Source organism: Tenrec ecaudatus, chromosome 14, assembly GCF_050624435.1.
Source record: "Tenrec ecaudatus isolate mTenEca1 chromosome 14, mTenEca1.hap1, whole genome shotgun sequence".
NCBI classification, from domain to species: Eukaryota; Metazoa; Chordata; class Mammalia; order Afrosoricida; family Tenrecidae; genus Tenrec; species Tenrec ecaudatus.
Window position 1 is genome coordinate 89,788,947 of NC_134543.1, and position 12,038 is coordinate 89,800,984.

Genomic DNA, 12,038 nt, shown 5'->3' on the forward strand with positions numbered 1-12,038 from the left:
TACCTAATTATTACCTGGGAAACCAGAAAAACTGATTGACTCGAGTATAAGCCTAGGGTGGGAAATGCAGGATGTGAATTAACACAGAGACCAGAGGGGAGAGACGGAGCGCAGCCACAGACACATCCTTACAGTTCAGCTGCTGGTGTAAGTGAATCACTACAGGGGTTTCTGCGAATTGGAGCCGTCCACGTCATAGGATGGCTCTGATTGGTTAGATGTGAGTAACAAACATTCAAAGCCCTGCAGTGTCAGCGGGGCTTTGAGTGAACAGCAAGGAATGGCAATCACCTGTGAGATGTTACACCTTGCTGGGGTACCACTGACCCGTGTATAAGCCGAACCTCAGTTTTTCAGCATTTTTGTGCTGAAAAACTTGGCTTATACACGAGTATATATGGTAGGTGTGGCTTAGGAATGTGACTTATGAAGTCAATGCAAATGTGTGTAAAATAATAAGGAAAAAAAGTGAAATAGTCTTTGAGATGGAAACCAATGGGAAAGAGTCATTCTCCCCCTCTCTAAATTAAATCATGTTTTTCTCAATCTTCATCAAGCTCTGATTTTATCCCACTACCTCACTGCTATCAATTGAACAACAGCTCAGGGGCAGAACCTCAGCTCTACCCTGCGCTATGCCCAGACACACAAGTTCTTGAGTCACAGGGGGATAGGGTACGTGTACAAACAGCCAGGATTACAGTCATTACTAGGCCCCAGACCCTTCGGAATTTGGGAGCAACACTTGGGCTGATCTGCAGAGACTACAGCCACTTCTCAGTGTCACAAAAGCCTGTCTAGTCATTTCTGTCCCCCCATTAGCAGCAATCGGTGACTCATTGGAAATCATGAGTGGGCAGAGAAAAGCAAAGTTGGAGGCAATTTTGCTGGTCTCAAGATAGAGGAAGAGGGAGGGAGGGGGAAAATGAGGCGCTGATACCAAGGGCTCAAGTAGAAAGAAAATGTTTTGAAGATGATGGTGGCAATAAATGTACAAATGTGCTTGACATAATGGATGCATGTATGGATTGCGATAAGAGCTGTATGGGCCCCCAATAAAATGATTAAAACAAAAAAGAAAGGGGAAGAAGAGGTGAGAAGAGGCTGAGGGAGTGGCTGGAAAGTTTAATTTAACAGATTTCCGAGGGGGCTCTGGAGTGTTGAGGCATCCTGGCCAGGTTTCTGTTTGGGGGTAACTCTGAGTACACTAGTGTTCACCATCTTCTACAAACAGATCAGAATTCTATTAAGTAGCCTTGTTTTGTTTGTGCTGGGGGTCATTACTAGGGTGGGAGCGGGATCGCGCTCTCTCCTACAGAAATTTCCTCAGGAAATCAAGTGGCAATAAAGGAGCAGTGGCGACAGAGGAAAGTGTGGCATGACCTCTGGAGTTTCCTGGAAGTCTTCTTCCTGGTTTAACTGGCTTGTCAACTCTCAGGAATGGTGCTAAAATCTTCCCTCTACTTGACTTCATGCCTGTTCACAAGAAAACATCTCTTATTTTGAAAGAAGTCTGCTCCCTTGGGATATGATGGTCCTTTGAAAAGGGGGCTTGGACTAAATGGGATTGGCCATTAGTCCATCATTGACTGGACTCAATATCTCAATATTAAGAAAGTACCGGTTCGGAGCAGTGTTGGTTCCGGTTGATATGGTTTAATATTGACTAGTCCCGTGGTTTGATCATTTCTGTTTCAGGTTATGTTGAATCTCTGTTGTTTCTTCTGGCTGAGGTTCAAATTTGAGTCAAGGCTCTTGCTTGAATGCTCCTCTGTTGACCCCTGATGACTTCAAGCAAGAATCCATTAATCCAGGTACAGACCCCCTGCTGGGCAAAAGCAGAGCCTTCCTAGGAAACTGTTCTGTAAACCGAAATGGTACAAAGCTAAGAAACAATTGTCTTTAAGTTGCTCTGGAAAGGAGCATTCCCAGACTCAAACAACAACCTGCCAAATCACACCCAGTCACACACAAAACCTAAAATAGCAGTGTTCACCAACCCAGTTCAGAGCTTCGGCAGCTTGATACTGAGATGCTGAGGAAGGCGCTGGGTGACACCACTCTCACTGCTTGGGCTGAGCTGCCTCTTTGAAGGCTCATTGCAAAAGAAATACTGGCTTTGCTTTTAAAGTTTTTTGCATAAAAGTAAAAATCCTCTGTGGATATCTTTCAGTTGTGACAATGGATACAAATGTCAGTCTCTCATAGAAGTAAAATGGTATAAGGTGATTTCTTAAAAAGTGGTTTCCTCCATCTCCTGGAAGCAGATTTACAAGTCAGCTTGGATTCTGGTTCTAATTATTCTAGAACATGTGTTTTCCTTGGTCTGTGAGCGCCAAACAGTAAATGTTCCAGGAGCTGCAGGATAGATAGGCTCTGCCACGATTCCCAACTGCCACAGTAGTCTGAAAGTGACCATCAACAGTATGTGACCAAGTGACTTCCAAGACAATACAATTCGGTGACAAAAATTGGCTGTGGACCATATTTGGTCACACTGATCCTTATTCTAAGACCTAGCGAGTATCAGCGATCCTGTTAAGAATGTCCCTTTCGGTGTCCTTTCCGTTTCATTGCTCAGTTTTCTGTGGAGATGGAGAAGATGTGGTCTCGGCATCTTGGAAAGCACAGCCTCTCCGTGGACTTCCTGCGTGGAACTAGGGCATTAGAATGGATGTGTACCCCACTTCGGATGATACTTTGGAGAAAGGGGCACATCTCCAGGTATCGAAGGAGAACCAAAAGCCCGGGAAAAACACATCTTTAAATCTTAGAATGGGAAGAATTTAGAAATCAACTTCATTGTCTCTTCACTTTAAAGAAACTAAATCTTTTGGTTTTTTTTTTGCTTTTAATTTTTATTATTATTTTTTAACAATTATTCTATTGGGGGATCATACAATTCTTATCACAATCCATACATCTATCCCTTGTGTGAAGCACATATGTTGCCATCGTCATTCTCAAAGCATTTGCTTTCTGCTTGAGCCCTTGGTATCAGCGAAGGAACTACATCTAAATGCTAGCAAAGTTCTTACCACGTCCCCTTCTCCAGCGAGACAGAAACACAAACCCAGCCTCTCACTCTGGTGTCCTGACCTCTCTTGGTCCAGGTAAGCTAACGGGGCTGCAAGGTGGCTGCGCCCTGTCTGCATGGCCTTCCTCTCAGCATGAGGAGGGGGGTGACGACCTCTGGGGGAGGATACTTACTCGACCTCTCTCTTGGGGTTTTGGTGTAGAAGACAGAGAGTGGATTGTAGCGGTTCAGGGCAGGCTCCAAGAATGCCACGGGTATGGCTGCTGCCAGCGAGGCCAGGCACTCTCCAAGGGCAGGACGTTGCCTGGGGACCAAGAAATCCATTTACAAATGCAGCTGCCGCCCACATGCTGGCCTCATGCACTGATGGGCCAGGCCCCTTCCCCAGGATGTCTCAGATGCCCTTCTCTACAGAGAAGCTTCTCCCTGTTGTCATCGCCGGGCCCTGAGCCCATGGTTGCGTGCACGTCTCCCTCCCCGGGTCTCGCTCTCCACACTACACGCCTGCTTCATGAACAGTGGCACCATTTCTTGGCGCTTCACTGTCTTCACCCGCTCAGGTGCAGTCGCAGGCTGTGCAGCGCTGGCCCTCTCGCCAGCATGTCAGAGACGTGAGTTCTGCGGAGATCCAGATTCACAAGGATCCTCCTTTTGCTCAAATCACCTTTGCAGGCTATCATGGACACTTTGTGCCCACAGACAAGCCCAAAGCACCCAGAAGACACAGCACACCAGGCCTGCTTCACAATTGGACTGGGCGGTACAGAAGCATATTGCTTGGCTTAAAGCAGAGACCAGGATGTTTATTCATTGCGTCCACAGGCATTTGAGGGTACACCATCTATTAAGATCTGGGGCTTACATCTTTCTATGAAACCAGCACACAAATGGCTACAAAGATGACTGGAATCCCCTTGATTAGAGCTCTAATTGAGAAGCCTTGGTTTGCTTGTAGGACCACTACATTCCTTCACGCGAACGTGATGGGAACGAGGCACGTGGCAGGTCAAGGCAGATAGGGAGTTGGCTTTGGGGTTCTATTGTCTACGTTTTCTGCTCGTGACAATGCTGGCTGGAAGGGGCTCTATAGGGGCTGGCATTTGTTGCTTCCCATGGATTAGAGACCGGAGACATCTCTTTCCCCGGCAGCAGCAGCAGTTTCTCTCGGTCACTCCCTGGCATCCAATCACAGGTAAAATACACACGCTTGGTGTGCAGGTTACTCATGTGACGTCAGTTCCAAAATAAGGGGGAGCATTCCTTCAAATAAACCAACATTGTGAGTCTGGGGTCAGGCCAGGAGATAAAGATAAAATCAGAACCAAACTCAAGGCCATCTAGTCGATTTCAACTCAGAGAGACCCTATGGTCAGTCTCTGAGACTGTAAGTCTTCTAGGGAGCACATAGCCTGCCCCCGCCCCTTTTTCTCCCCGAGGAGCCCTCTGAGGCCTTGAACCACTGACCTTGTGGCGAGCAGGCCAAGTTTTCTTAGATACAAAGACAATGCATGGAAAACGATCATTAAGCATTGAATGGGATGCCAGTGTTCCAGCCTGTCATGGATACTGGTGTCTTCCTCTGTGACGGATGGGTTTCCACAGACGGCTGCTGTGGTACGCCTGAAGGGCACAGGCAGAATTTCTGGAATCTCAGGGTGTCTGGCTGTACCCTGTTTCAGGGCCAGCCTAAGGTCAATTGCCAGCTGGAGAGGGGAGCCAGGAGCCAAGAGCCAATGCTGACTGCACAGCTGCAACTATGTGGACATGGAAAGGCATTCGTCCCGGGATCCTTCACCTCCCCACAGAACCCTGAGCTCTAAGACTGTGTTCATCACCCTTTACTCTCACACCTGCCAACGACGACAGGAGTCCCAAGAAGCCAGAATGCAACCGTGAAGTGGCTCTAGAAACAAATGACAGCTGCCTTCAACGAATGGTACAATAAATACAGAATCCTGTGTTCTTAATACAACCTAGAGATGATGACATCCAATAACCTATCTTGATGGACGGGGAGCAGGGATTTGAACCAGCCTGCCGTTCATTACAGCACCGAGAAAGCGGTGGATCGAAACAGACTTGACAAGACTATTTGCGGGCAGAATGGGAATCTGCAGGGCCCTGGCCTGGGCGCCGTTAGAACTGTTGTGTTTCAGATGCAGGGCCAACCTGCAGGTACCCTGCAGAGACCCGGCTACCGAGAAGAAGCAGGGAGAGGGTCAGGGGGGTACAGAGGCGGCAGGAAGTTGTATTCCTTGGAATTCTCCACTCGGGCTTCAGTCCAGGGGCCCAAACCACAGTTGTCTTGGATTCCCAGTCCTGCAACCCCACAGATTAGAGGTTTTCCTTGGTTGTGACGCATGGAAACAGACCTCCAGGCCTCTGGGTAGACCTTTTAGTTAGTAGTTGACTGCTTGGTCATGTGCACCGCCCAGAGACTCCTTCACGATGGGAGTAAAAAGAGACCATCTGAACGTGTTCAAGGAAAACCAGTGCTCCGATAGATGGGTTTACTCCTTATCTTCTGAGACTTGGCTTTTAGGGACCAACTGGCAGCACATTTGGCTGTGAAGTTTGGAGCAGAGCTTTAAACCCAGCACCTGGAAGCAGATTGATGTGTCCTCAGCTAGGCACTCATTTCAGTGCTAATGGCTCAGCCTTGCCCTTGTGGTGAAGACTTAGCTCTTAAAAATCCCAATATCCAGGGCTGCTCCAGCAACACGGCAGCCGCCTTTGGACAAAACAAATCCAACCGCGCTGGCCTTTTAGCACTGCCCCTGGGTTCCATGTGGAGCGTGTCTTCCTGGCGGGGAAGGGGAGTGCAGGAGGGAGGCTGTCAGTCTCTGGAGACCTGCTTACTCCTTGGGAAGTTTCTACTGCATAGCTGCTTCCCGTCTGAGCAGGCCTCACCCCCATCCTACGTCTCCTTCCATCCCTTCTTGAAAATTCCCTTTCTTACCTATGTGTGAGTCCTTGGGAGGTATGCACTGTGCACGGAGGGCGTCTAAGGCTCTGATGTGGCTGTGTTTCCAGCGGGTGGGGGCTCCCAGTGTCCTGTGGCCGCCTCGCTTAGACCTTCTCAGCGTGTGGCCAGGCTGGAACCACAGCCAGATGCCGTGCGGATACTTCCTCCTGCCCCTTTATCACTGGGAACAATGAAGTGCTCATCGCGTCAGTAACCTAACACGTCGTCGTAGGTCTCTAACATCATGACGCATATAGTTTCAGGAACCCACATCCCAAAGTGGTTTATTGTCGTCCCTTCTTGTTAGGGGCCATGGACTTGGTTCTGAGTCACAGCCCCATGGAAAACAGAATGAAACATGGCCTGGTCCTGAGCCACCTTTCCCCCATCTTATCGGGGCCTTTTTCTTTTTTGCTGCCCCTCCACTTTACCAAACATGATGTCCTTCTTCAGGGACTGTTCTTTCTTGATAACAGGTTCAAAGTACGAGGGGGTACCCCCCAAAAATGGAAGTTTGTTTTTCAAATCTATGTATTGAATTATTAATTTTTACAAAATAACTATATCACCTTCCAAGTGCTCTCTATGAAATGCAATACATTTATCAACTCTGTGATTCCATCCTTGGAAACATTTTTCACATTCATCTGTTTGGATGGCTGGCAGCACCTCCTCCCCCTTTTCCCCTTCACCTCTTCTATGTCGTCAAATCGCTGTCCTGTCCTGTCATGTTCCTCTTCATTTGCAGAAACAGAAGTCACCTGGAGCAAGGACAGGTGAGCAATGTGTGGGGGCCAAGAGCGGCATGCTGTTTTTTGGGGCAAAAACTGGCACACTGAGATGGCTGTGTGAGCAGGTGCATTGTTATGGTGGCAAAACCAGTCCCCTGTCTGCCACAAACCAGGCTTTTGTGGCATACTGTTATGCAATCTTTTCAGAACTTCTAAATAGAAAGCTTGATTAACAGTCTGGCCTGGTGGAAGGAACTCCAAATGCACTACCAATTGACATTTCACCTTTTTTGAAATGAGAAAACCACTCATACACTTGAGTTTTTCCCATAGTGCTGTCCTTGTAAACTGTGTTCAAAATCACAACAGTTTCTGTGGCATTTTGCCCAAGCAGGAAACAAAATTTCAAAGCCACACACTGTTCTCTGAAATTAGCCATCACAGAAAACAAGGTTCGAGTGAAGCTCATGAAAATAATTCACTGTGACCAGAGAGAACCTTCCCAGGTGATGCCACTGGGTACACTAACTCAGAGTGCATTACTTGACGCTCACCTGTCAGTAAAAATGTGTACTACGAAAGCTCCGCTCTGCCCTGCCTAATTCCAGGGGTTTTTGTACCCTTGTGTGTTTGAGATGAAGTCCTGGCCATCCTTGCCTCTAAGGAGTATTCTGGCTGTACTTCTTCCAAGACAGATGTTTGTTCTTTTGGCATTCCATGATAATGTCAATATTCTTTGCTAGCACTGTAATTCAAATGCATCGATTCTTCTTCAGTCTACCTCAATTAATGCACAACTTCCACAAGCACACGAGGTGATTGGAAACATCATGGTTTGGTGCTCAAAGTAATCTCTTTGCTTTTCAACACTGTGGAAGGGGTCTTATGTAGCAGATTTTTCCAGTGCCATGTGTCTTTTGATATCTTGATTACTGTTTCCATGAGCATTAACAGTGGGTCTAAGCCAGATGCAATCTCTAACAACTTCAGTCTTCGCTACTTATCATGATGTTACCTATTTGGCCCAGTTGTGCGGATTTTGGTCTTCTTTACATTGAGTTGCAATTCATATTGAAGACTGCATCCTTGATCTTCATCAGCAAGTGCTTCCTACCCTTCTTTGTGTTCAGCGAGTAAGGTGTGTCATCTGCATATCAAAGGTTGTTAATAAGCCTTCCTCTGATCCTGATACTGAATTCTTCTCCATAAAACCCAGCTTTTCCACTTGTTTATTACCTAGTATAACAAGAGCCCCACAGCTACCCACCCCCTACCACTCTTAGCAGATCCCTTCCTGGCCAGCTGGCCCACACTGGGTGGTGCTTTTCCAGCCTGTAAGCTTCCCAATGCAAACAAACTAATGCTCAGGGTCAGATTTTTGGTTTCTCAGCCTCCACGTATACGGAGTCTCTCTCTTCTCTTGGGCTGGAGCTCAAATGTACTCAGCTACTAACCTAAAGTTCGGAGGTTTGATTTCACCAAGAGGTTTTTCAGAAGAAAGGCCTGGTGAACTACTTCTGAGAAATAGCTATTGAAATCCCCAAGGAGTCATCAAATTCTCCTCTGCTACAGGGGGTGGGGGAGGGCGGCGGCAGGGGGGTGCTGTAGGGAATTGGGACGGACTGGATGGCCACTGGATACAGGGAGGGCCACACTCAAGGTAGAGGTGGGCGTGAGAAGATACATTTCATTTTTACTTTCTTCCAGCATGACCTGTCTCCCCAGGGACCCTCAGGGAAATGAGAGCTACACCACATATAGGGATCCTGCAAGGAGCTTTTTTTTCCTTCCTTCTTCAAGCTAACAATTCCACCATTTTACCAGCCACAGTGGCCAATGAGCCCATAAATCCTATTTCCTCTCCTCTTGTCTTTAGCAGGGGAGGAGGGGACAGAGAGTGAAACTGTAAAGGGACGTAAACAGCAGACAGAGGGCATTCATGACCAGTCTGGCTGGTCATTAGGGATGACAGGGGCTAAGACAGTGCAACCCTCGGGCCACATTTTCGCTGGCACAGAGCGGAGCCTGTGTATCAACTGATCCCGAATGGCTTTGATGATAAGTAGATGCTTCCCTGTCTTCCCTTCTCCAAAATTAAACTTGTGAGGTCCGGAACACAGACTTATGTAAATTTAGTTGATATACTAGCACTCCTGGGTGAAAGACAGTGCATCAGTCCCAGGCCCCTCTGACTTAAGAAGCCACCCTTGTCCCCGCTGACATTAATTACTGACCGACCAGCACTCAACAAGATCCAGAGCAGGCACACACTGGCGCTAATTAGCTGATGGGCCAGGAGACACACACAACAGCTCTCCAGGGCAAGCTGTTAGACATCCTTTGAAAAGTAAAGTCCAGAAGTCTTCCAATTAATGCTGTGAGAGACACCAGTGTGAATGACCTTGCCCCTAGGCTTGGCCTGTCAGAGAGACTGAACCAGCCACCTCTTCACCCTGTCTTCCCACAGTTTTATTGGCACATAATCCACATATCATATAATTCAATAATTCAATCATATCAAGAAGAATTCTACAGTTATCACCACAATAAATTTTAGACCTTTTTGTTTCATGGTTAAATCATCTTTAAGACGAGTTATATAATCACAATAAATCCTAATGCTCCCTCACCCTTTCACCTTCCCACCCCCTCACATCCCCTATCACCCCTCGCATCCACTCCTGCTGTGCTTCATAACCCAACAGCAACAACGAAAACAAAAACTGGAATCAAGTGGTAAGGATGAGATAATACTAATATAAAGATAAAATTACAAATAATGAGGTAAAAAAGAAATGGCCACCATCAATATTCAAAAAGCCAGGGAATACATTTTTTTGGTCATGGAATAAGAAATACTTGCACGTAAAACAAATTCAGATTGGGTCCAGAGGGAGGTTAACTGACCAAGCATGCTTCTCTGGTCTCCAGCAAGGAGTCCTGGTTACACCCTGGCCTGCAAACTGCAAGGCCAGCAGTTTGAAAACAGCAGCCGCTCCCTGGGAGAAAGACGAGGCGTTTTGCACCTATACAGCATTACAGCCTTGAAAGCCCACAGGGGATGTTCTACCTTGTCCTAGAGGTTCACTGACTCAAAGGCACTAAGTTTGGTTTTTGGAATTTGGTCCCTGGAAAATCCTGGGGGGGCTAGTGGTGGGTCTGGAGTAAGAAACAGGTCCTTGTCAATCGAAGATCTGTGCTGAAGAATTTATTAGTGGTTACGGATGTGACCCCCCCACCCCAAGCAACCAATGTAAATAATGTTGTATTGAAGAGGTTTGAGTTTTATTTCAATTTTTTTGCAACTTCCTACTTTATAGGTAGCAGGTTTTGTTGATCTCTGTTCCATATCCCTAGATCTGACATCCAAAATGTCCATTGTCAGGGATACAGCATCCAATGGATGGAGAGATATAATGAAAATTAAACAATCGTAAAGTCAAGGCTTGAAAGGACAGACGCTGAGCACTGAATCATTTAAATATATGCGATGGTAAGCAACTCGAAGACAATTGGTTATGCAACTGAATTTAAATGTTATGGTGAATTACACAGAATAGCAAAAATTAGAAGGTAGGACAGGAGGTGGCTAGAAATATAAGTTACTGACTTCTGGTCTTTTAAAGCAGGGAACTGATGGGTATTGGGGCTAAATGATAAACTTAAAAATTGAAGTTGAGTGATACATTACATCTTTAGATGCCTTTCACAAGACAAAGTTGCAGATGCATACTAAAACTGTGATCCCATATATGTAGAGTGCACAGATAGAAAATAGCTGGAAACATGCCCATCAGATAATAAGGAATGACTCTTTGGGCCTACGTGGTAGAGGACTAGGGAGAGGAAAAAGGTCTTCTAATTTTATATACTATTTAAAATCATTTTATTGGGGCTTATACAACTCATATCTTACAATTTATACATCTACCCATTGTGTCAAGCACATTTGTACATTTGTTGCCATCATCATTCTCAAAACATTTACTTTCTACTTCAGCTCTTGGTATCAGCTCCTCATTTTCCCCCTCCCTCCCCGCTCCCACTCCCTCATGAACCCTTGATAATTTATAAATTATTATTTTGTCATATCTTACACTGTCCGATGTCTCCCTTCACTGACTTTTCTGTTGTCCATCCCCCAGGGAGGAGGTCATATGTAGATCCTTGTGATAAATTCCCCCTTTCTACCCCACCTTCCCTCCACCCTCCCGGTATCGCCACTCTCACCACTGGTCCTGAAGGGATCAGCTGTCCTGGATTCCCTGTGTTTCCAATTCCTATCTGTACCAGTGTACATCCTCTGGCCTAGCCAGATTTGTCAGGTATAATTGGGATCATGATAGTGGGGGTGGAGGTGAGGTAGGAAGCATTTAAGAACTAGAGGAAAGTTGTATGTTTCATCGTGGCTACAGTGCACCCTGACTGGCTCATCTCCTCCCCATGACCCTTCTGTAAGGGGATGTCCAATTGCCTACAGATGGGCTTTGAGTCCCCAGTCTGCACTTCCCCTCATTCACAATGATATGATTTTTTTGTTCTTTGATGCCTGATACCTGATCCCTTTGACACCTCGTGATCACACAGGCTGGTGTGCTTCTTTCATGTGGGATTTGTTGCTTCTGAGCTAGATGGCTGGTTGTTTACCTTCAAGCCTTTAAGATCCCAGACGCTATGTCTTTTGATAGCTGGGCACCATCAGCTTTCTGCACCACATTTGCTTATTGCATTTTTTAAAGACTGAATTTAAAACATATAGCATGGCTTACTTTCACAGTCTGTGAAAACACACGCACACACACACACACACACACATGCCTCATAGCACTAGAAGGTACTAGCTCCGGCTCTACAGCTGCTGGAATAACCAACAGAGAAACAATGGGGACAGCCTTGACTTCACCATGGAGCGAAGGACACAGGCACCAGTATTCTCAGTGCGACGGAGAGCAGACAGACCATAATATCTGGAATGGATACGTGAATAGAGAATAAGAAGTCAGAGGAGGAGCAGTCTTCTGGTCTGACATTTCCAATTTGACCTTTCCTTGACTTTTTATTCCCCAAGAAAAATAATGCATTTTAAAAAAATACAAAGCAGCACACAGACTCATGCAGGGAATGTACGTAGATGCATCTACATGTATATAAGCTGAGAGAATCAGAAAGATACCGAGAAAAGGAAATATTCACCATTGCAAATGGGAAACATAAATTAAAGGTACATTCTCTCAAGTGAAATTGAATGGAAAAATGTTACTGCTTCTCTTGTTGACTGCATATAGAATATGGTTAGAAGTTGTTG

The 12,038-nt window shown here is 46.1% G+C and overlaps 1 protein-coding gene across 1 annotated transcript in view; it reads right to left on the reverse strand.

Moving 5' to 3' along the window:
- Positions 1-12,038, reverse strand: part of RYR3 (ryanodine receptor 3) — a 418,103-nt gene that overhangs the window by 71,669 nt on the left and 334,396 nt on the right. Inside the window, exon 65 of the mRNA XM_075532282.1 lies at positions 3,211-3,341. Coding sequence (XP_075388397.1) covers positions 3,211-3,341 — 131 coding nt within the window. The remainder of the gene's footprint in view (positions 1-3,210; positions 3,342-12,038) is intronic.